General features: G+C 39.7%; 2 protein-coding genes across 6 annotated transcripts in view; one reads left to right on the top strand and one right to left on the bottom strand.

Annotated features, from left to right (window-relative positions):
• Window positions 1-22,769, top strand: part of lnpk (lunapark, ER junction formation factor) — a 34,522-nt gene extending 11,753 nt beyond the window's left edge. Inside the window, exons 15-19 of one of the 4 annotated variants that reach the window (XR_009064631.1) lie at window positions 32-112; window positions 4,905-5,107; window positions 11,437-11,604; window positions 11,720-11,825; window positions 22,669-22,769. Coding sequence is in view for 3 of the 4 variants with exons in the window: in XM_057848270.1 (XP_057704253.1) it covers window positions 32-112; window positions 4,905-5,089 (266 nt within the window). In the remaining variant the exon portion in view is untranslated. Of the gene's footprint in view, window positions 1-31; window positions 113-4,904; window positions 10,140-11,436; window positions 11,605-11,719; window positions 11,826-22,668 lie in introns of those variants that run through there. The other 3 variants (XM_057848270.1, XM_057848268.1, XM_057848271.1) reach the window with 3 other exon arrangements.
• LOC130922960 (acetylcholine receptor subunit alpha-like) lies at window positions 9,115-22,385 on the bottom strand. 2 transcript variants are annotated; one of them, XM_057848267.1, is made up of 11 exons: window positions 22,216-22,385; window positions 14,773-14,915; window positions 12,632-12,676; window positions 12,313-12,422; window positions 12,025-12,220; window positions 11,717-11,954; window positions 11,424-11,647; window positions 11,202-11,316; window positions 10,979-11,103; window positions 10,731-10,897; window positions 9,115-10,596 (listed from the first exon to the last, which is right to left on the bottom strand). In XM_057848267.1, the coding sequence occupies exons 1-10, from the start codon at window positions 22,268-22,270 to the stop codon at window positions 10,769-10,771; spliced, it is 1,380 nt and encodes a 459-aa protein (XP_057704250.1). In that variant the 5' UTR covers window positions 22,271-22,385; the 3' UTR covers window positions 9,115-10,596; window positions 10,731-10,768. The 2 variants fall into 2 exon arrangements, with proteins under 2 accessions (XP_057704250.1, XP_057704249.1); XM_057848266.1 differs by having other exon boundaries at window positions 9,117-10,897.
• Window positions 22,770-23,341: the final 572 nt, after the last annotated feature.

Raw genomic sequence — 23,341 nt, 5'->3', positions numbered from 1 at the left:
CCGCATTATAACGTTGTGATCTTGCCTCTAGCCAAGGCGCCGGCACCGTGGAGTTTGGTCCATAGTTTCCCCGTCTGGCAGAACCCTCAGAATCGAGCTCTGCAAAATACAGGTCCCTCTTCCTCAGTCCCCCTTGCCCTTTCCTCTCCCTCTTATCGGCCTTCACTTCAACTCACTTGATTGGTGATCTGTTGAATGACACACTAATGGCGCCAGTACTCCCTGGGTGCACCAAATGTGCAGGGTTGAAAAAGACATTTGAATTCAGAAGTGGATCAGTACATGTGACAGTTTTTTGTATAGTGTGCACAAAGTGTGTCTGGTTCAATTCAGATTATTCTGAGGAAGTTCAATTCATAACTTTTTCTTTGATGCCAATGCAACAAGGCACTTCAGTTGGTAGTCAATATTAGGGATGCAACAATACAGTTAAGCCACGGTTCGATACGATTTTGGATACGAGGGGACACGATTTTCGGTTTGATTCAATACATTTAATGCTTTCAAACAAAAAATACAAGTGTTATTCCTTTTTCAATGTTTTTTTTTTTTTTTTTTTTTTTTAATTTTGCTAACAAGCATAAATAATGCGATCATATAAACAAGAATTTTAGTTCCTAATATTTATGTGCTTACTTCTTACTGATTTGAATAATTTTTGTATAAAAGTGCTTAGAACAATCTTACTGTTTGTAAAGCGAGGGGGGACGCACTGTTGATTGCTACAGCTCTCTTAGCAGCTAGGTATACTTGGGCAAAAAATCTTATTATCGGTCCGAGTCAATCTGTGTCAGGTACTTTATTAACAATATTTGAAGCATTATCTGTAGTCACTGGTACGGATTGATTGGGCCTGCTTAACTTCCATTCAGTCAAGGCGGTTTTTAATTCATCTGACAAGTTAGCACTTGTATGGCTTTCATGAACGGGACGAGTTTGAAGTTCAGCGCTCTTAATTTGCCACTCATTGTTCATCATGTAATGATGGATGTCCGGCTGTCTGTTGTCAAAGCGAAGTTGTTCGTAGCAGCCAAGTCGGTAACAATGTTTTGGTGAACTTCGTTGTAAATATCCGGAAAGACAGTCTTTGTGAAATATGTATGAAAGGGGATAGCATATTGTGGACCAACAGTTTTCGAAAGGTACGAACAGTTATCATTTCAACCACAGAATAATCATTTTCAACCACAGAATAAGGCTGCAAAGTTTTGGCAACAAATATTCCAACAGTACGTGTGATTTCTTATGTTTATCGGAGGTGAACGTGTACTTCTTTTGAAAGGCGTCCGCTATGCTGCTCTGAGACCTGGGTCACGTTACCTTGTCCTCTGCCCCACTTGCAGATGACTTGTCTGGGTGATGGCGGCGGAGATGAGTGGTCATGTTGGTTGTATTCCCCGTGATGTACGGTATAGTTTTGAGGCAATATTTGCACAGTTTTTGTTTTAATCACTAGAGGTGTGCAAAATTTCCGATTCTTAGATTATTCGCGATTTGGCCGTGGAAGATTCGAGAACGATTCACAAACATCCAAATTCCGATTATTGAAATATGCCAAGTAAAGCAGAAGTACGACACACTCAGCGTGCCGCGCGGTCTTTGGTACGCAATTAGGGACGGAGCGAGAGTAGCTAAACATCATGCTTCTCATTACCCGGCCCCTCGGGTAACGCCAATGCTCAACTCACGGCTCTAGCTCAACTCATGCCACGAGATAAAAAAAAAAAAAAAAACATACCTGACTGCTGCCGAAAAGCTGCTACAAGCCACATTATGTTACGGTAGATATCATTTATATAGGACTAGATGCATTATAGCTTCGGTATCGTTACCAGCACATCTACAAAAAACTAGATGCGGGCGTTAGTAACGGCCGCCATCTTAAAGCAGTACACTTCCCTGCAAGGCTGTTGTTGCGAACCTTCCAAGCGAACCTAATTAACTTTTTATCTAAAATACTCCTAAATCGGTAAAATATTGACCTGAATCTATCTTTAAAATAGTTTTAAAACTTTTCCATGTTGAAAGTAGACAAAAGAGAAATTATGGAATAACAGGAGCAATTTTGACAACTTTAACGTTTGATTCACAACATTAAATTAATTGAAAGTAGTTTAAAGCTGCTGATATAGAATGGGGACTGGAGTTTTTTATTTACTGTTATTTTTGTATATTTGTTTACTGCTATATGTTAACTTGATACTGAAATAGTAGTTTGGTTTAGCCTGAGAGGATTTTTGAACAATTTTGGAACTGATGTACAAAACAGGCGGCACGGTGGCTGAGTGGTTAGCACATCTGCCTCACAGTTCTGAGATCAAGGGTTCAATCCCAGGCTTCGGCCTTCCTGTGTGGAGTTTGCATGTTCTCCCCGTGCCTGCGTGGGTTTCCTCCGGGAACTCCGGTTTCCTCCCACATCCCAAAAACATGCACGGTAGGCTGATTGAACACTCTAAATTGTCCATAGGTGTGAGTGTGTGCGTGATTGGTTGTATGTCTCCTTGTGCCCTGCGATTGGCTGGCAACCAGTTCAGGGTGTCCCCTGCCTACTGCCCGTAGTTGGCTGGGATAGGCACCAGCACCTCCGCGACCCTCGTGAGGAAAAAGCGGCATGGAAAATGAATGAATGAATGAATGAATGTACAAAACAAAAAAAACAAAAAAAAAAAGTGGGGTGCATCAATAATCGTTTTATAATCGAATCGGAGCCTCTGAATCGTAATCGTAATCGAATCGTTAGGTGCCCAAAGATTCCCAGCTGTATTAATCACCATTTTCTTCCCTTGATCATTGTAATCAACAGCAAACCCAAAATGCTGCCACACTGCGGATCCTTACGGCGTTGAAGCTGCCTCCTCAAATTTGTGTCTTTCCTCGCTAGCCATGATCCTTGTGTCTGTCACTTCTGCCACAAACAAAAGCAGCGTGGTTGACCCTGCCCTCCAGGCAGTTTGAGGGAGGAGGGGAGAAGGCTTGCTTGCGGGGAGGAGCTTTCTCTGAGCTTTTTAAAGCAGAGTGCTCAGCTTTGGCTGTGCCGCCGACATTTTAGCAAGAGCACACAAGAAAGTTCGGAAAATACATTTTGGGAGCTTTTCTGTTGGATCGAATGTTTTTGCGTATTGAATTGATGAGGGCGTATCGAACTGTTCAATACAAAATCGAGTATTGTTTCATCCCTAATATCATCTTAGAAGTCCAATACACATTGTCTTTGTGAAAGTTTCATTTTTGCCTAATCAACCTATGCAAGAGAGTCAGAATTTTAATACTAACAATGAACATAATTATCCTTGGAAAAATACGATTTTTGATAGAACTCTCGTTTTGAGACTCATATTTAAAAAAAAATTGTCTACTTGAAATAAAATTTAAAAAAACCTATGTTTTTGAAAACAAATATTTAATGCCTCTTGGATTTTGAATTGTCTGACTGGAATTCCTAATTATCCACTATTGTTTTTTTTATGATTTTCTGTGATTAAAATACTGTATTATCTAAATGGTGGCCCATCCGCTAATCAAGCGATGACCTGCTTCATTAGTCAATATAGGTAATAAATGTAGTGTCAGTGTAACATTAAACACTAATACGGGAAACAAAACCTTGAGTTGAACTTGGTTTATACCCAAACAGTAGCACAGATCAAAGCACGTTTACAGTCACTTAGATGAAAGATGAATATTAAAGAAATTTAAGATGTCAATGAATGTAAACAATGCTAAACTGCATGTAGATTACTAAGATTAGCAAAACGATTCTTTCTGTTAATACAGGTAGTCCTCAGGTTAAGACGTACCCGACTTACTTGATTTCGACTTTCAACGCCTGAGTCTTTTTTTTTTTTTTTTTTAAATGTTGACTTGTGTTCTGTGATACATGCGTTTATTTTGGTGCAGGTAGTACTTCCACAGGCGAGCACATGTCCACACGCGCCCACCCCACACACGCATACATGAGGAAGAGCGCAGCCGAGAGATGTGACAGCCTGCGCGCATATTTTTTGCTTGTGAAGCATCCTGAGGCGACGGCTTTATATAACCACTTTTGTACTGTTTATTGTGTGTTTTCAATTGTGGTTGAATACTGGGGTGAGTTTATGTGATTGTTTTTGATGATGTGCGGACGCTAACTTATACATGCTAATCGTTTGTTATTGCTGTATCAGCAGCTACTTGTACACGTAAATTTAAATTGCTGTTATTGAAGATGAGACTGATATAATTTTATTTTAGTTTAATTCTGCAAGTGTTGACGTCATGAGCAGCTGAATAAAGTCAGCAAACCACACGGACGCCTGACATAATCATTTTGGAGCTTCGCTTACCTCCAACGTCTTGGTGAGGACAGTACAATGACGTATAATACATATTTTTGGATAGTTTTTTTTTTTTTTTTTTTTTAAACTTAAGGGTGTTTAGACGGGTTAATTCTGACTTACTCGGAAATCCGGGTTACATTGCCAGCGCAGGAACGGAATTCGTTCTTAAACAGTGGATTACCTGTATTGTATTTGTGTTTGTTATTTATGAAGTATTTTATAAAATAAATGAATATGTTAATATAAGATATACATTTTTGTACTACTATGATAAAAAAAAAAAATTGAACTTATTAAAAAAATGATTAAAAAAAAAATTGAATCGGGTAAATATTGAAAACAATTTGATTTTGAATTTAAATTCACCAGGACCACTATTTATAGAAATACAGTATTCCTAACGTATGTAATTTTGTATTAATCTTCTTTTAATCCACTAATTCTTTCCCAGATGTTTTACAGCAAATCATTATCAATTTTAATCCTGTCAGTGATTACTACTTTTTCTAAATCTGTTATGCCTCATTCTCGTCATTACCTCGCACTTCTTGTGTGCTCACTGGACCTTCTGGCTCTTTTTCTCAGACGAACGAGAGCTGGATGAAGTTGTCCAAGCTCGCGCTGGAATTGGAGATGCTGAGAGCCATGCCAAGGAGAAGGGGAAAGAAGAGAAGGAGGCAGAAGAGCTGGTTCAGGAAGAGGAAGTAGATGAAGAGGATGACGAAGCAGAGGACAACGACTCATCCACCCATGAACCTCAGCTGTCGTAGCCATGTGGGGAGAAAAAGGTGTTTGCACTCACTATCACAGACAGAAGCGAAAAGCTTTAAGTCAGAGAGGATTATTTGTGCTCATACAGTATTTATTATTACTTATATTATTGAAAGTTTCATGCATGAGCTGCTGTTTCAAGGCAAACTTGTTTGGTTTAGATATATTAAGTAAGTTTAAGACTCCATTTTTAAACCAAGTTGAAACGGAGAGAAAAAATTTGTCTTATAGTCCGAACCCTAACCGTATCATTAAAATAATTGGCTATTTAAGGCATATACACACAACTCAACTGACAAAATTTGCATTAAATTATATATTAAATAACTGCTTAATTCTTGAAAATATGAAACAGAAATGAGTTCTAATAAAATATACTGTGGGGCAAATAAGTATTTAGTCAACCACCAATTGTCCAAGCTCTCCTACTTGAAAAGATTAGAGAGGCCTGTAATTGTCAACATGGGTAAACCTCAATCATGAGAGACAGAATGTGGATATAGAAATAAATGATTGCTCATTTATTGTGGGAAAAATGTACAGTGAGGCAAATAAGTATTTAGTCAACCACTAATTGTGCAAGTTCTCCCACTTGAAAATATTAGAGAGGACTGTAATTGTCAACATGGGTAAACCTCAACCATGAGAGACAGAATGTGGTGATTAAAAAAAAAACAGAAAATCACATAGTTTGATTTTTAAATAATTTATTTCCAAATTAGAGTGGAAAATAAGTGTTTGGTCACCTACAAACAAGCAAGATTTCTGACTGTCAAAGAGGTCTAACTTCTTCTAACGAGGTCTAACTTGTTACCTGTAAGAACGGGGCCATATATTGAGAGATTCTGAGTGAAAATCTCCTTTCATCACCAAGGGCATTGAAGATGAGACGTGGCTGGGTCTTTCAGCATGACAATGATCCCAAACACACAGCCAGGGCAACAAAGGAGTGGCTTCGTAAGAAGCATTTCAAGGTCCTGGAGTGGCCTAGCCAGTCTCCAGATCTCAACCCCATAGAATATCTGTGGAGGGAGTTTAAAGTCCGTGTTGTGCAACGACAGCCCCAAAACTCTAGAGGAGATCTGCATGGAGGAATGGGCCAAAATACCAGCAACAGTGTGTGGAAAGCTTGTGAAGAGTTACAGAAAACGTTTGGCCTCCGTTTTTGCCAACAAAGGGAACATAACAAAGTATTGAGATTCACTTTTGGTATTGACCAAATACTTATTTTCCACCATGATTTGCAAATAAATTCTTTAAAAATCAAACAATGTGATTTTCTGGTTTTTTTCCCCCCACATCCTGTCTCTCATGGTTGAGGTTTCCCCATGTTGACAATTACAGGCCTCTCTAATATTTTCAAGTGGGAGAACTTGCACCATTAGTGGTTGACTAAATACTTATAGACCCTACCCACGTGACGTCACAACTCCGCCCTCCTGACTGGTGCCGCCCAATTGTCCGTCAACACATCGTGTTTACCTGTTACGGCTACGTACATTCCTCCTATTTACGGCGTGTTTTTCTGCTCGTTAACATTAATAATCAAAATGGTGAAGGCGTGTGTGGCGGTCGGTTGCAATACCAGAGAAGATAGACGGAGAGACTTGAAGTTCTACCGGATTCCGAGAAACCCGGAGAGGAGAGCGAGATGGGCTGCTGCAATTCGACGAGAAAACTGGGCTCCAAACGATTACCACAGATTATGTAGTAGTCATTTTATACCTGGTAAGATGCATTTAATATATATTTAGAGGGTTTTGGGCTGACAACCACAATTAAGATCATTGCTAGGCTAATCGCCGACAACATACACGTATGTATGTAGTGAGAGTGCTATCGCTAAACCATATAAACATTAAAAGCCCTAGCTCCATTGACAAATGACATGAAATACATTAGACTTGACAGCGGATGTTAGCAAGAACAAAAGATTTTGAATTGAAAATTTCGTAACTCACCTTTCCAAGCACAAGATAGATTCCTGCCGAATTTTCGTGGACGAGGACCTGTTTCACCCAACCAGCAACGAAGTATTTATAAGCCTCCAAGCTCTTAAAGTTTTTCAAACTTTCGTGAGAATAGGCTGATTTTGTGTGGACAAGATAGTTGTAAATATCAGGGTAGCTGGCAGATGTCAGGCGAAGACGGCGAAGACAGCGAGTCGAAAAACATCGATTTAGGCATCAAATATGGATCTGGCGAATGGATAAACTGAAGCTTTTCCACATAACGCCTTTTATGCAACGCATCCAGTGAGTTTACGGCATCCGAAAGCACCGGGTCTTCCATGAAATGCATTATAAATTGCTCGATCACTTGAGACCATTGATAATAGACACACAAAATGACGGACAGTGGGGCAGAACAATACAGCGATCACGTGATTTTGTGACGTCTGTGGGTAGGGTCTATATCCCCACTGTACATTTTTCCCACAATAAATGAGCAATCATTTATTTCTATAGATTTGCCATATTACACATTTTACTCTTCTATAACTGAGCTGAATTATCTCTCCATTTTAAAATTTAAATGTGGTCCTTGAGAACAAAATTGTGCCCTCCCTTGGTTTAAACCGGTGGTCAGCAACCCGCGGCTCTTTAGCGCTGTCCTAGTGGTTCCCTAGAGCTTTTTAAAAAAATGTTTTTGAATGGAAAGAGATGGGGGACTAAAATATATTTTTTGTTTTAATGTGGTTTCTGTAGGAGGACAAACATTCTAATTCAGTAATATTGTAAAGAAGTTTAACTTGAGGTGACATCGTACAACGGTAGTCAACATACAACATGGTGTGTCATTCTCTGTAGGATGCACTGCAGGGAAAATACATTTAATCACGAAGGCTAATTATGTATTTGTTGGCAGTCCTTTTCACAGGAGGCTAATATTGCTAATTTAGATGCATCAGCATGTGTTGCCTTCATTATAAGGCTTTTAATTTTTTGCGGCTCCCGACATAGTTTTTTTTTTTTTTTTTGGTCCCCATCAAAATTTTGGGTTGCCGACCCCTGGTTCAAACCATAAACTTCCTTTAACTGTGTTTAGTGCTTAACAACTTTGGGTAGTTAGACCTGCAAAACAAAATGGATGGGCATCAAACACTTTGACTTCTAGGAAAATGCCCAACCCACTTGTTTAAGTTCTTTTTAAATGGAAATTTACTGAGCGAAGAGAGGTCACTATTCTTGATGCTGGGCATGTGGCATCATGTGTTGAAGTCTCTTATCTTTAGGTAGAATTTGGTAAGCCTTCTAGCATAAGCATAAGTTCTTATCTATCATCATCGTTTTCAGTTGTATTGCTCTCAAAATGGCTGACGTTTTTGTAGCTTATCAGCTACAAAAATTATTTTAATATTTTAATATTTATACTATACTTTATACTAAGCATTAATTACATTCTTCAACCTGCCACTTGCCTTGTTTGTTTTAAAAGAGTTTGCCAAATGTCTTCTTGACAGCATTGCACTGACTTCATATCTACCGTATTTGGCCTTCAAACATGTTGATGCACATTGTTTGCCGCACTGTTTTGTTTTTTTTTGTTTTTTTGAAAATGGCCGAAGATGAGGTACTATTTAGCGTCAATGGAGTGACCAATGAACTGATATTTGTTATAAAAACTGGTACCTTCATTTTTCCTGTTTACATTCCCACCTGCGTAGTGCTGTGCAACATGGGAAAAATCCTCTGTCACGATCATGATAGCGATATGGCACGGTATAATGTAATTTTTAATCATTTGATGAAAAAAAAAAACATACAAAATACTATGACAGGTTTCCCCTCTGATTTTTTTCATTCTTATTTGCCACATAGATAAAACAAGTTAATACATATACGTAGACAATATTATTGGTAGATTAGCTGATTAACTGGTAAAGAAACAGTTTGAAGCCAAACACTGGGAAGGCTATTATTTCAAAATAAAAATGAATAACAAGTCATCCCTATGGCACTTGTTGCATTTTGTTCATATATATTTAAGTGTTTGCTCTGCTAAACTCCAGAAAATCCATTTGTCACCTCCAATAATTGTTTTCATGACACTGCCGCTGCTAAAATAAAAGTTTTTCAGCAATAACATGAGTGCCAATGTTGTCATTTGAACCATTAGTGAAAGTATAAAAAAGTCAATGCAGTAATTACAAGTTTATTTCCAACTCCTCCACAGACACACAACTAGAATTAAATATATAAAAAAAAAAAAAAAAAAAAAATGAAAATGTGAGCCCAAATTAACTCGCAAAATGAACCAAATTAAGTCAATGATGGCTGCACAATCAATCACGTTGTTGGAAAGACATCCAACAACAACGCAACCAAAATTCCTTCACTTATGTGTTCCTCAGTTATTATAGAGACGCCAACCTTCCCCGGTTAGCATTTGAAAGTCACATGGCCCAGGACATACAAAAATCACAGTCACAAATAATTCCAAACATTTCACTTCACCCTCCCACCCACCGTATAAGACTTATTTGTCCTGCAATTGTCCAGAGGAAAAACATGTACAGTATTTCTAATTTTAAATTAGATACATTACATTCCTGATTGGAGACACTAGGCTGCAAAGACTTTATTTTCATTTGATGAGTCCCATCAATTGATAGTCCCTTTATAATGATTATCTTAAACATTCTTTTGAAGCACAAATCCAATTTTAGAATTTAGATAGTTTAGTTAGTAGAATGTTAAATGTATTCCCAGTAAATCTTTGTTTTTACACCCCCCCCATTCAAGCACAGTGTTGATTTACAAAATGTATATTGTTCAATTTTCTTAATATTGACAATAGTTTTATTAAGGTTGTACTTGTAAAAGGCTTAAGAATTGCTGCTCTAGATCAAAAATGTATATATCTTAAAAGGGGCTAATGTGCGCATTATCTGTGCCCATTGGAAAAATGCTGTTATTTTTTTCAAAAGCAAAGAAAAGTTTTGTTGTTTTTGCAGGATAACACTGGACATGTGATTTTCACTGTACCACGATGTCTGATATCCTGTGAATAAAAGCTGCAACTGAAGTATAACACTTGTTTTTAAGTTTGTTTTCTGCTTTCATTTCGCTTGGAAATATTTTAACACCACTATATGAGTTTGGATAAATTCCACCAAATCAGCATACGAAAAAAAATCTGTTTACATTCATCATGAATGTCAATGACCAAAACAAAATGAAGTTACAGAAAAAATATGTTACATTTGCTTCAAAGAACAGTGTTACTTCCTGGTGTGAATAATACTACATTGTTTGAAAAAACAAAGAAATGCTATCAACTCCCCAAATCTCTTATTACTGTTTAGTGTATTTGATGTGACAAGAAAAAAAATGAGACACAATCATTTAAAAAAAAAATCATAATTTCAAGTATGACCAGCATAGATCGCAAGACGCGTCGTTAGCTGTTAACACTTAGCGCTGAGGTCCCCAATGTCCACTTCTTGGGCAATTTTGCAGATCTCCCTTGATTTTTCCATTAGCCTGCACAGCCCTGCTTTTACCTTGATTAAAAAAAAAAGGAATAATAATCATCAGTCTTTTCTTTGATTTCTCTTTATACAATGTAAAAGTTGGGACTCCACTACTTCAGCGCCTTCATCTTACAACCTCCGAATTGACACTTTTCTAAATTGACCTCTTTCAAAGGATGACATGCCCTATGCTTGCGCTCATTCAAAGTGTGTTGAGTTCGATGAGTCGGCCGGCGAATACGGCAAGAGTGCCGATGATGCACACAGCCATGAAGACACACAAGAGAATGTGATCTAGAACCATTGCTACAAACTTCCACTCCTCTGCCGCCTGAAAGAGAAAATACAGTAATGTTTACCTACAGCAACGGATTGCAAGGGTAAGGCCTTGACAGCGGTCCTTTGTTCTTACATTGTTGGACTCCTCGTCTGACCTCATGGTCTCTGCGATGAATTTGACGCCTTCGATGGCACTACGCACGTCGGGGTTCTTAATAATGGGGGACTGGTAGGGGATGCTAGTGGGCGTCGGGTTGCCTGATAGACACATATGTCACATCAAATTCCATTTTCCGCTTATGACATGTTCTGCATTTTCATTGAAAATAACATTTTCTGCTCGTTTGTGTCGGGACCTGAGATATCGGAGATGTCCATGTCTGTAGGAAACAATCTCTTTTGCCGGATTTCCTGGCTGGGACGCTTCATGGTGGAGAAGAACATCATGTTTGGGATTTTTTCAATGAATACCTGATAACACACAATTCAATCACAATGACTTTTAAGCACCAGTTGACCTAATCTAACCTACAACTTCAAACTCTACTTTGACACCTTAACCAATGCTCGATACGCACCTTTCGAATCCAGGCAGGCATGGTGTGCGTGCTGGGGGAGCGATGGTGTGTGTTGATGACGATGACGGTGATGATAATGGAAGCGATGACAAAGACCATGGTAAAGAGCATGTACTTTCCGATAAGTGGCACGGCGCTCGACGTGGATGGAATAAGCTCCACGATGACCAACAGGAACACGGTGAGGGACAGCAAGACTGAGATGGACAAGGTCATCTTTTCACCTGGGCAGGCAGACATGCCGAGTTTACTCTACTCTGTGATCCCTTTTAAATATATCTATTTTTTTATACCAGAGTCGGTGGGCAGGTAAAAGACAAGGCCAGTTAGGAAGGAGAAGAGCATGCACGGGATGATGACATTGACGATAAAGTAGAGTGGCAGTCGCAGCATCAGGAAGTGGTAAGTGATGTCCAGGTAGGGCGTCTCAGGGCAACACGTGTAGTAGACCCAGTGTTTCCAGTTTCTGTAGTCCTTCAGAACCCACTCTCCAGACTCCATGAAGTTGCTCAGGTCGGGACGGTCACTGTCCTACAAGTGCACAAAAATTACAGCAAGTCGGGTGATGACTTCGGGCATCAACTTTATCAGATGAACTGACCGGGTTGATGACGACCAGAAGGCCGTCGTACGTCCACGTGCCGAGCTTCATACTGCAGTTTTGCAAGTCGAAGGGGAAATGCAGGACTATGATCTCGCAGTAGCTCTTGAAGATGGCGGGCGGGTTCCATGTAATCTGGCCGTTGTGCTCCAGAAGCACTTTGGTTTCGTGGATGATGGCGAAGTCGCCATCGGCACTAGTGAAGATTGCAGAAAGCTCACACAAATTTAGGAATACTGTAGCAAAGTATGACTTGACACAGGAGTCGACTGTTCCTAAAGTATTTACTTGTTGTAAAGCACCAAGTCGGGCTTCCAAATGTCTGTGGAAGGGATTCGGATCTTCCTGATCCCACCATACTCATCAGGGTTCCATTTCAGGTTCACGTCTGTCCATTGCTGTTAAGTTAAAATGGATGGGGCGGGGGTGGACATCGACCATAAAGAGACGATTATTTGTTCATGTTGGGCCAAATTTCCTGGTCATTTTGACTAGTAACAGCAAGGAAATGGCTTTGAAATGCTGACTATCATTGGATAAAAACAGAAACGATGTGAAATAATTGATACAATCATGTAATTTGAATCAGCTGTAAACGATTGCTTACTTGTCTTAGACGAACGTTACTGGTCACAATCTGATTGACTTCATCCTGTAGGTACAAGGAAAAAAATCAGATTTTTATTGCAGTTTAGACATTGACTGCATTGTGGAAATCAGGTTAGTGTGATATTACCGAAAATCTGTACTGGAGAAAAAGGGTCGTTTCAAAACAGTTCAATCAAAAAGTCTACTGAGAGTACTGTTTCAGTTTTGCAATCCTCTTATCCTGATATTAGAAGTGATCATTTATATTTTTACTGCAGCACACAGTACTTGAAATATATTAGCATATTGAAATGTTACTGCCAAAGCTCTGGCAAAGTCGGTATCTAAAATTTCAAACTGTAGTGACCAAAAATGGCACGACAAGTACACGCAGGCGTGTTCTGAACAAACGGAAGAGGAGGCTAGGACTGAATAAAAACAAGATATTTATTTTGAATAAAAAATACACAGACTGTGAAGTACTAGACTGCTTCAAACCCTAAAGTGCAGATTTCAGTTTGCGAGGCTGAGATGATTAATAGCACAATTTTAATACTCAGTGGCTAATTCACACAATAACGCTAAAAGCGACCCCGGTTAACCCTAAATTTCACAGTCCGTGTCCGCTCATTTCGCGTCGTTGCAAACTGGCTCTGTGCGGGCTACGTTGCCTAATGCCCACTGCATACGTCTCTCATTCGGTGCGTACACCTGCGGACTCTAGACGTGCATGCGCAAAACAGAGGAGAGCATGTGATCAGATCAACACAACGTTTTTTTTTTTTTTGTGACCGTATTTTCAGAAAAAAAAAACAACAAACCTATATGGGCCAAAAATGCTCAAAGACCAATGGTACTATTTAGCTACAGTTTAATTAATTCCGTTCTACACACACAAAAGCACACAAAAAACCCATGGACACAATCCCCCACCCTCTCCCTCCCCCTACAAATCCACGCATGCACGCACACACATAAAAATAGTTTTAGGATGGATGTCATTTCTTTTAGTCATATTAAAATATATTTTATTGTTTGGGGATACACAAAAACTGGACATCCTATTCAAATGACCCATATACATATGGGTTTGTGTAAATTTCAAGAAAATATAGTAAATAATCATATGCATAATATTTTTTATATACATCATTTACTTTGACAGTCCGGATATTGCTGCCGTCAATTTCTAAACGTCAAGACTCGATCTGGCCGCAGGTTGACGGACCAGAAAATAGACCTCGCATGTACAGTGTTTTGGTTTGACGGATCGGACAGTACGGACTCAAGCGGATCTGGATCAGAGCTGAGCTGATGATGTGGAGCACCTCGTACTCATAGAAACGTTCATAGAAACGTATTTATTGCGTCGTTCAGAACGGAGCGGATTCGACACGGACTATATGGAATTTGGGGGTTCCCCCAAATTCCATATAGCACTTGTTAGACCATGTCTATACCTCGCGGGTTTTTTAAAATCGAGGAGCCTGCCCTCATGCGTCATGAAAAAATAAATACGTCTACACCAGCACATTTGTAGAAAAGAAAAAAAGCTTCCACAGCCGACCGCATTCATTCGTTTTTAAGTACATTCATAACAATGCGTGAAAAATAATTATCCATATAACACCCCCATCCTTTTGCATGTGTACTTCAGTATGAAGCATTGCAAGAGTTGTGAATAAATGGAAGCAAAAAGCACTTTCTAGTAACTAGATCTAAATGTAAGCGATGTAAACATTGGTCTCATGTGGGACGTAAGAACAAAGTTTGTCGCATTCAGTGACATTTCCACAGTTGAATCTTCAGTTATCAGTCTTCACATCATGGCGCCACAAACGCAGAATTCGCACATCTTCACTTTGGACGGAGTTTTTAAGAACCCTCTTTTTCAATGCCCAGAATGTGCGTGTGGATGATAGGCCAACCGTAGAAAAAGTTCTTCTTTTCGCCAAATACCCTGCTATGTGTAGACATGGCCTTAGTCTCTGTTGTCCTCCACTCTCACACCTGACCCAAATTGCACCTGATCACAGGTTTCCCAAAGGAAAGCGAGTGAGCGCCCCTTACTGGTTGCTTTGTAACTTTTTCCCTGTAGCCCTTATGCTTGCAAGCCTTTCCCTTTTTCTATTACATAAAGTTTGGAAAAATCTGGATTACCACACTGATGAGCTGGATGAGCTGCAATCCCACGGTGACCACCACAGCTTCGCTAAAGTGATTGACTGGGCGCACGACCTTGTTGTAGCCGCTGAACAAATGATTCACCAGACGCGTCTCGTCCTCTGAGCACCACGCCTGACCTGCGCCACAAACAGCAGTGTGTTATCTGGACTTGGAATGATTTTTTTTATGTTTGTGTAGTTAAGAAAAACAAATTCAAAAGATTATTTCTCAGAGTGGTCAGTAAGTGGCGTCGTTTCATTGGGGAAAATCAAGACATCCATCTCGATATTGATGCTGCCTTGAACTGTCATCACAGATGTTATTTCGGGCACATGTTGAGCCCCACCTGACCACTGTTCAAGTCCCGTCAAATTCCAGAACTGGCAAGACAGGGAAGCCACGAAGTAAACATACACATCCGTCACTCTGCTTCCGACCTGCAATCTGAGATCCCCGCAGCTCGGGATACAGGAAGACTGGGCGGATTATCGCATGACAGACGTGCAGAAGCAGGCGCGTTCAGGCGCATTTGGTCAGGATCAACAAGCGGCCGGTATTCGGTATCGCAGCCATGGGAAAGAGAACTTAATCTGGGCGCTAAGAGGCTGCGTGGCCTCGGCCAAGCTGCTTGGCTTGGAAGCTGACCTCTTTGTGTGCGAGTAGATTTGGTGCAGCCGCAGAGGTTGGTCATCATTAGGATTGTGAAGGGAACAAATCTTCTGGAATGTTTTCTTTAAATCTGATTGGGCCAAGACCCGAAATTTTGAAGATGTTCTGAATTGGAAACTATCCACTGGAATTTTGGGGAATTGATAGGAATACAAGTGTGTAAAGGTATCATTCAACTTGACGACAATAAAGGCATTCATTCATTCATACAAATTTAATTTTGTTATAAGCAGACAATGCCAAATTCAGGCCTCTCAAAATGACAGTACATTAGATGTACCATTTAATTTTAACACATAACATAAAGTAAGAACATTACCCAAAAAACGGCTTGTTACCAAAAAAAACCCAAAAATCACGGAAATTAACTCATTGACGGCAATAGCTGTCCAATCTATTTGGATCAGGAGGGTTTGCAGCAATCATTCTTTTCCATCTCTCCCAGTTGAAGAGGATTAACGTCTATCGCCAGCAATGGCAGTGAATGAGTTAAAATATATTCCCACAATAATACATAAACTTATTATGTCTTTTGTATTTTTCTTTGATAGCTGAGGTGTTGGGAAGCAAAAAATATGAGCGTCAAAGTACCTTTCTGCACGGTGTGTTTTTAACTTTGATGAAGCTTCTTTTCGTTGCGTTTTACTCCGAAACTTGTTTTTTGTGAAATCAGCGCTTCGTCTCCTGCTGATTATGAAAGTAAGGAAAAAGCAACAAGCAGACTTTTTCGCTTGTAGGAAAGGGAGTCTCTTGCATGCAATGTTTAGTTGGTTTTAAAAGATGGGTAAAAATCAGCGAATTGTAAATTTCATGTTGGAAAAGACATAAACTCACAGACAGCGATGCTATTAGGTAGCAGATTTATATTCTGTGCGTGTATTATTTTTGGACTCGTCTGCTGGTGTGTATACTCTGTCGTGAAAACCAGAACACACACATTTGTATACATTAAGACATCCACATAAAATATTTGCATCACTAACATGTAACGTTTTCTGTGTTTTATCTTTTTTAATGTTTTGAAGAGCTTCTTGTTATTGTGTCTGTCATGGCATCAACTTCCTTTGATGTGGCCATCCACCAAAATAGAAAAGGGGGCGGACCCAGTGTGCACTTGCAGCTGTCAATCAACAGATTCCACTCACGTTTCTGAACAGAGCCTGTGTCAAATGACACATGGAGGTTTTTCATAACACTCAGCTCCACTTCCTGGTAGTTGAGACGTTCTCAAATTGTTACGTCCGTTGAACTCCATTGCTGTTTGCTTGGTGGTTAAGAAGCAGCATTACTCTACAGCCAAATTGCAAAATGCATTTATTTTGTCTGACAACATTCCAAGTGTCACCTTCTGAAAAGTATTCCCAGGATTTCACTTTTTCCACTTGTGTAAGTCTGCATTGGAAGACTTGAAAGGAAGCTAATCAGGCTGCCAAAATTATCAAATTGCCACATCGCGACCTTTTGTCATCAAATGATGCCTCAGCTGACTTGAAAAGACCTGCTTGCTCAGATAATTCCATTGTGTGTTTGAAAAGGCTCTCAAGATTGCCTAAACGTATTCTACAGAATCTTTTCGTACATCTTTCCTCCTGAAAATCTTTAATACGTCAACACTGTTAGGCTGCTTAGAATAACACACAGCAGTGTGACTTTATTGGACCATAAAACAACCTTTATAGTCCTAAACAGACATGCCTCGTAGAATATCAGTGCAATTGAGAGTAGTTGAATAGATTATTAATTTGCTTTTAGATGGTTAAGCATCTGTTTATGATGAAATATTGGACCACAAGCGTTATTGATTACAAAAGACGTCACCCGAGAACAATCAACCTGGTGTGATTTGGCTTCTTGATGTACGTACTGGTAATGGCCGGCTAGTAAATATTGTTTGACATGCGCGCTGCTGACGATAAAACAAAAAGACCGTCCGGTGATTTAGCAACTTTTACGGCGTCTTTATCCGCTCGTTGGTGGCGGGAAACACATGCCGTCCATTTGTCATGCGGGCCGGCTCCACTCACTGAATCGGAAAATGGGGATGTTATTAATTACACTCGCAGGGAACAACGCCGGCCAGGTTGATTTATACCTGAGGAGTGCATTAGAATACAGGAGTACAATTTGGATTCTGGATAAAGTCTTGGTAACAATGCACTTCTGAGCACATTGCAATGGCAATTGAGGGCAATACATTTCCAATGCATTTGAACTGGGATGGGTTCAAATGATCACTGTCTGCCCTCCCAGTTAAATGCACTGAAAGTGAAATGTCAGTTGCAAAATGCAGTTAGTTTACCTATTTACTGCACCTTTTTTCAAACAGAATTTTGTTTGTATATATATGAATGTATACATATGTACGTTTTATCTTTTGTTCGCATAAAAATGAAACAAATTGCATTGAATGTGTTAAGCCCAGTCTAACTTGTTCTAACTCTGCCAACCCTCTGAACTCCCAACCCTCATTGTCCTGAATTTAACCTTGGGTCTAACTTACTATAACACAAATAACACACTCATAAATCTCACCGAAGCATAACACAAACTTCCTAAATGTAATCCTCAAGATACCTCTGGTCCCAATTGACACCCCACCTTCTCGTACTGTAAAACTAACCTAACTCCTCCTAAGCATAAACCTAAACTCCCTCTTATATGATTTTCACGTCAAAACTAAGTGTCTTAATGTTTTCATGTTTTAGTATTACTGTATCTCATTTACTCCTCTATCGTTTACAAGTACATGCATCAACTGGATTCCAACTGTCTGTTGCCGACAATATTTTTTGTGCAGTGGTCACGCGGGTTTTTAAGTTTGATAATCTTGATAAAGCGTCTTTAAAGGAATTCAATTCTGCCTGGTAGGTCTTAAATTCCTTAAAATTAAAATTTTGAAGCATTATATCAAATCTGAGAGGTTTTATGGCATTTTAGAAGATACTGATTTTTTTTCGCAAAGCTGGCCATAAAATTTACAGTGGGGCAAATAATATTTCGTCAACCACAAACTGTGCAGGTCTCCCACTTGAAAATATTAGAGAGGCCTGTAATTGTCAACATGGGTAAACCTCAGCCATGAGAGACGGAATGTGATGAAAAAACAGAAACTCACATTGTTTGATTTTTAAAGAATTTATTTGCAAATCATGGTGGAAAATAAGTATTTGGTCAATACCAAAAGTTCATCTCAATACTTTGTTATGTACCCTTTGTTGGCAATAACGGAGGCCAAAAGTTTTTTGTAACTCTTCACAAGCTTTTCACACACTGTTGCTGGTATTTTTGCCCATTCCTCCATGTAGATCTCCTCTAGAGCAGTGATGTTTTGGGGCTGTCGTTGGGCAGCACGGACTTTCAACTCTCTCCACAGATTTTCTATGGGGTTCAGATCTGGAGACTGGCTAGGCCACTCCAGGACCTTGAAATGCTTCTTACGAAGCCACTCCTTTGTTGCCCTGGCTGTGTGTTTGGGATCATTGTCATGCTGGAAGACCCAGCCACGTCTCATCTTCAATGCCCTTGCTGATGGAAGGAGATTTTCACTCAGAATCTCTCGATACATGGCCCCATTCATTCTTTCCTTTACACAGAGCAGTCGTCATGGTCCCTTTGCAGAAAAACAGCCCCTAAGCACGATGTTTCCATCCCCATGCCTCACAGTGGGTAGGGTGTTCTTCGGATGCAATTCAGTATTCTTTCTCCTCCAAACACGAGAACCTGTGTTTCTACCAAAAAATTCAATTTTGGTTTCATCTGACCATAACACATTCTCCCAGTCCTCTTCTGGATCATCCAAATGCTCTCTAGTGAACTGCAGACGGGCCTGGACGTGTACTGGCTTCAGCAGGGGGACACGTCTGGCAGTGCAGGATTTGAGTCCCTGGCGGCGCATTGTGTTACTGATAGTAGCCTTTGTTACTGTGGTCCCAGCTCTCTGTAGGTCATTCACTAGGTCCCCCCGTGTGGTTCTGGGATTTTTGCTCACCATTCTTGTTATCATTTTGACGCCACGGGGCGAGATCTTGCATGGAGCCCCAGATCGAGGGAGATTATCAGTGGTCTTATATGTCTTCCATTTTCTAATAATTGCTCCCACAGTTGATGTCTTTACACCAAGCGTTTTACCTATTGCAGATTCAGTCTTTCCAGCCTAGTGCAGGTCTACAATTTTGTCTCTGGTGTCCTTCGACAGCTCTTTGGTCTTGGCCATAGTGGAGTTTGGTGTGTGACTGACTGAGATTGTGGACAGGTGTCTTTTATACCAATAATGAGTTAAAACAGGTGCCATTAATACAGGTAAAGAGTGGTGCCTTGTTAGACCTCGTTAGAAGTTAGACCTCTTTGACAGCCAGAAATCTTGCTTGTTTGTAGGTGACCAAATACTTATTTTCCACTCTAATTTGGAAATAAATTCTTTAAAAATCATTGTGATTTTTTGTTTATTTTTTTCCACTTTCTGTCTCTCATGGTTGAGGTTTACCCATGTTGACAATTACAGGCCTCTCTAATCTTTTCAAGTAGGAGAACTTGCACAATTGGTGGTTGACTAAATACTTATTTGCCCCACTGTAGCTTTGAACTGGAATTTACTTTAGTTCTGAGTCATCTTAAAAGTCTTAAATTTCACTTGATTAAACCTGTAGAACCCTGAACTAACCTAATTCTTAAACTTAGCTTTATCTTCCATATCAATGTTAAAACTAAATGTCCTTGTGTTTTTACAATTTATTATTTATACATTAATTGCTGGTAATGTCTCCGTGAATTCATGTGTGTTTTTAAAGAAAAAAAATTATTTCAAATTTTTTTTATTTGTTTAACCTTACACAGAAGTAAAAAATCTTACCTTCGATAGTCCTGTTCTACTCGCCATGTTCTCTCGTGTTTTTTTCTTTAAATATCTTTGTGTGAAACAACCACACACTACATGTCTTAGCAGCAGATACACCACATTTAACAAATTTACGGCAACAAAGACAAATCTACAGCAACAGGAGTAGAAACTACAATATTCACAACTTTCTTCTTTTTTTTCCCCAGAGCAAAATCTGTGTAGCCTATGTATAACGATTAAAGTGACGACTCATGCAAACATTGAAATAACCTGGGAAATTTTGAGTATAACTGATGTCACAAGCAAAGGAAGACTAATTGAAATGCATTTGACTGGCGAAAGCTGTTCTGGTATTTAAAATTGTATGCTCACAGCAACGTTGTTTACTTCCGCAAATATTGACTTTTATTCATTTTTCTCTCCATTATATCCCATTATAAAAATTAAATCCAGTTTTTTTCCCCAAATTGTTAAACAAGATAGGTTGCTGCTGGGTTGCACTTGATCAAAACCTTGTCTTTCTCTTTAAATGGTTAGACATCTAATTGCAGCCAATGTTAACAGCAGTTAATATCTTATTTACACTTTTACATCCATCAACAAAATTGGAATGTGACCTCAGACATCGCTCGTCTACTTTCTTATGTAAGTTTTAGACTTGAGCACTTTCATGTTTTAGGCCATGTCTACACGTAACAGGGTATTTCGCAAAACGAAGAAATTTTTCTACGGTTTAGCCTATCATCCACACACACACGCATTTTTTGGGCATTGAAAACGAGTGTTCTTGAAAACTCCTACCAAAGTGAAGATGTGACACTGATAACAGAGAAAATTTAACTGTGGAAACTTCACTGTTTGAGACAAACTTTGTTCCTACGTCACACATTAGACAAATGTTTACATTTAGTGTCAACATGGATCCCTCGCAGTGGGTTTCGACCAAATTATTAGACAGGTGCTTTTTGCTTTCATTTATTTACAAACTTTAGCATTGCTCCATATTGAGGAACACATGTGAAGGAGGAGATTATGGACAATTATTTTGTGTGCATTGTTATGAATGTACTGAAAAGCGAATGAATGCGGTTGGATGTGGATGTTTTTTTTTTTTTTCCCTACAAACGTGTTGTTGTGGACGTAACTATGTTTTCAAGACTTATGAGGGCAGGATCCTTGGTTTAAAAAAAAAAAAAAAAACTGCTAGGTGTAGAAATGGCCTTAGAGCAAGTCCTTGTCCGAAGTGACTAAATGTCCGCCTTTTTCCGGTTTTATAAATCAGTGTGCGGTAGACGACACCTGCTGCCCCGATGAAATACCTCAAATATGAATGCGGGCCAGAATGCTGACAATGCGGACCTGTCACTTTTAGGGAATCAAGGGGGGTTGGGAGGGATCACTTGTGTGGAAAACAAATGGTTGGACTCCGCCCTGCTGAAGCACATGCTAATAAATTGAAATGGAGGATACTGAACATTATTGGTGGCAGTAACAGTCAAAGACAATATATTCTTAAAATGCTGTAAAAATAACTTAATTTTTCTGATTAATTTACAGTTGTTTTTCATGACTTTTATGTCTTCTAATGGTGGTTAAGTCATACAATGAGTCACTTATGAGCACAACCAAATTCCTTAGACTATATTATACAATATAATGGAGTGCCATTTTGATGTTATTTAGGTGACTGAAATGGATTAATAGTGTTTACATTCCTTTCAATGAGGAAAGATGTTTTTGAGATACTGTACACAAATTTTTTGAGTCATGAGTTTTTTGGTTAAGCTTCGTGACCAATTCTGGCCCACTCTGCTTTATGAAGTTTTTCATTAGTAAAGAGGTTAAAATAACTATCAGGCCTCCCAGTTAGAATACTAGTAGATTAGACATCCAGTTCAAATACATTGGATTCAAATTGATCTCGGACTTACCAGCAAATGTGCAGAGGATCCAAAACAGCTCCGTGCAGAACCTTGGCTGCTTCATATCTCCGCTTGGCGTGAGCTGGTAATGAAGTGAGGACGAGATGGTTCAAGTGGGGAGGCAGCAGGAACACTCGGCTGGCGTTGAGGGCGAGTCATGAGAAGCCGTCGAAGCGGCTCTGGTTTCGAAAGGCACGAGCCAAGTCCCCACTCCTCCCCTTTAAAGCCCCCCTGCCGACCCACCGGGACAGTATCCTCACCTCTCAGCACACTTGCAGAGAGTTGAGAGTGTGTGTTTGCTTGTGGTCTCAATTTCAATGCAACAGGTCCTTGATAATCTAACTCTGGATCAAAACCGAATTGAATCTGGATTGAAACTTTTTTTGTTAATTTACTAACATTTTCCCCGTTTATTGTACTTGTGACTCATTTTCCTGTGTACTTATTGCATCCCAAACATAGGACTATGGAGGCTGGACAACCCACAAATGGTCAGACAGACGGCACAGGCATGGGACAGACAGCAGGGCAGCTGAGGGCCGTCACTGCAGGAATGAAAGGCATGTACATGCGCACACACACTTGCACAGTGGCACAAAGGTTGAGCAGTAAACAACTGAACACTTCCACTAAGATTCACTGCATTACTCTTCTACAGATTGTGCTGTGTTTAGAAATACAGGGTGACCCAAAAAAAAGTTTACACTGCCATAATACAACTTAAATGCCATGTTTATTCAGTTTAGAATTAGAATTGAATCACAAATTATACATTATTGTAAAGAACATGTACAGTACACTCTATTTTTCAATGTGTCCTCCCTTAAGTGTCACAACAGCCTCCAGGCGCCTGCGGAACGCTTCTTTATGTAGGATGCTGTCATCTTTTCCCAAGATCTAACAATGGACTTCTCCAAGGCTGCCACAGACGTTTGTGGCTTCTTACAGGCACTGTCCTCCACAGTTGCCCATATGCTATAATCCAGGGGATTGAGATCTGGACTCTGGGGTGGCCACATATCACCTTGTCAATCAACTTTTTGGTCCGCACAGATCGTCACTTCCAGACCCAGGTTTTCGTGAGGCTGTTCCAGTATCTTTCAGCTTCTTTTTAACTTTGTAGACTGCACATCTG

This window comes from Corythoichthys intestinalis, chromosome 10 (assembly GCF_030265065.1).
Source record: "Corythoichthys intestinalis isolate RoL2023-P3 chromosome 10, ASM3026506v1, whole genome shotgun sequence".
Taxonomy (NCBI): domain Eukaryota; kingdom Metazoa; phylum Chordata; class Actinopteri; order Syngnathiformes; family Syngnathidae; genus Corythoichthys; species Corythoichthys intestinalis.
Note: the sequence above shows the minus strand (reverse complement) of the source record. Positions and strands in the feature narration are given on the sequence as shown.

What these genes read in the sequence shown, in the direction of transcription:
- LOC130922960 (XM_057848267.1), bottom strand. Translation starts at nt 22,270, where the DNA reads ATGAAGCAGCCAAGGTTCTGCACGGAGCTGTTTTGGATCCTCTGCACA. An exon ending in GATCCTCTGCACATTTGCTG is followed by an intron (nt 14,916 to 22,215) that starts GTAAGTCCGAGA and finishes TTTGTGGCGCAG; the next exon opens with GTCAGGCGTGGTGCTCAGAG. An exon ending in CAGACGAGGAGTCCAACAAT is followed by an intron (nt 10,898 to 10,978) that starts GTAAGAACAAAG and finishes TTTCTCTTTCAG; the next exon opens with GCGGCAGAGGAGTGGAAGTT.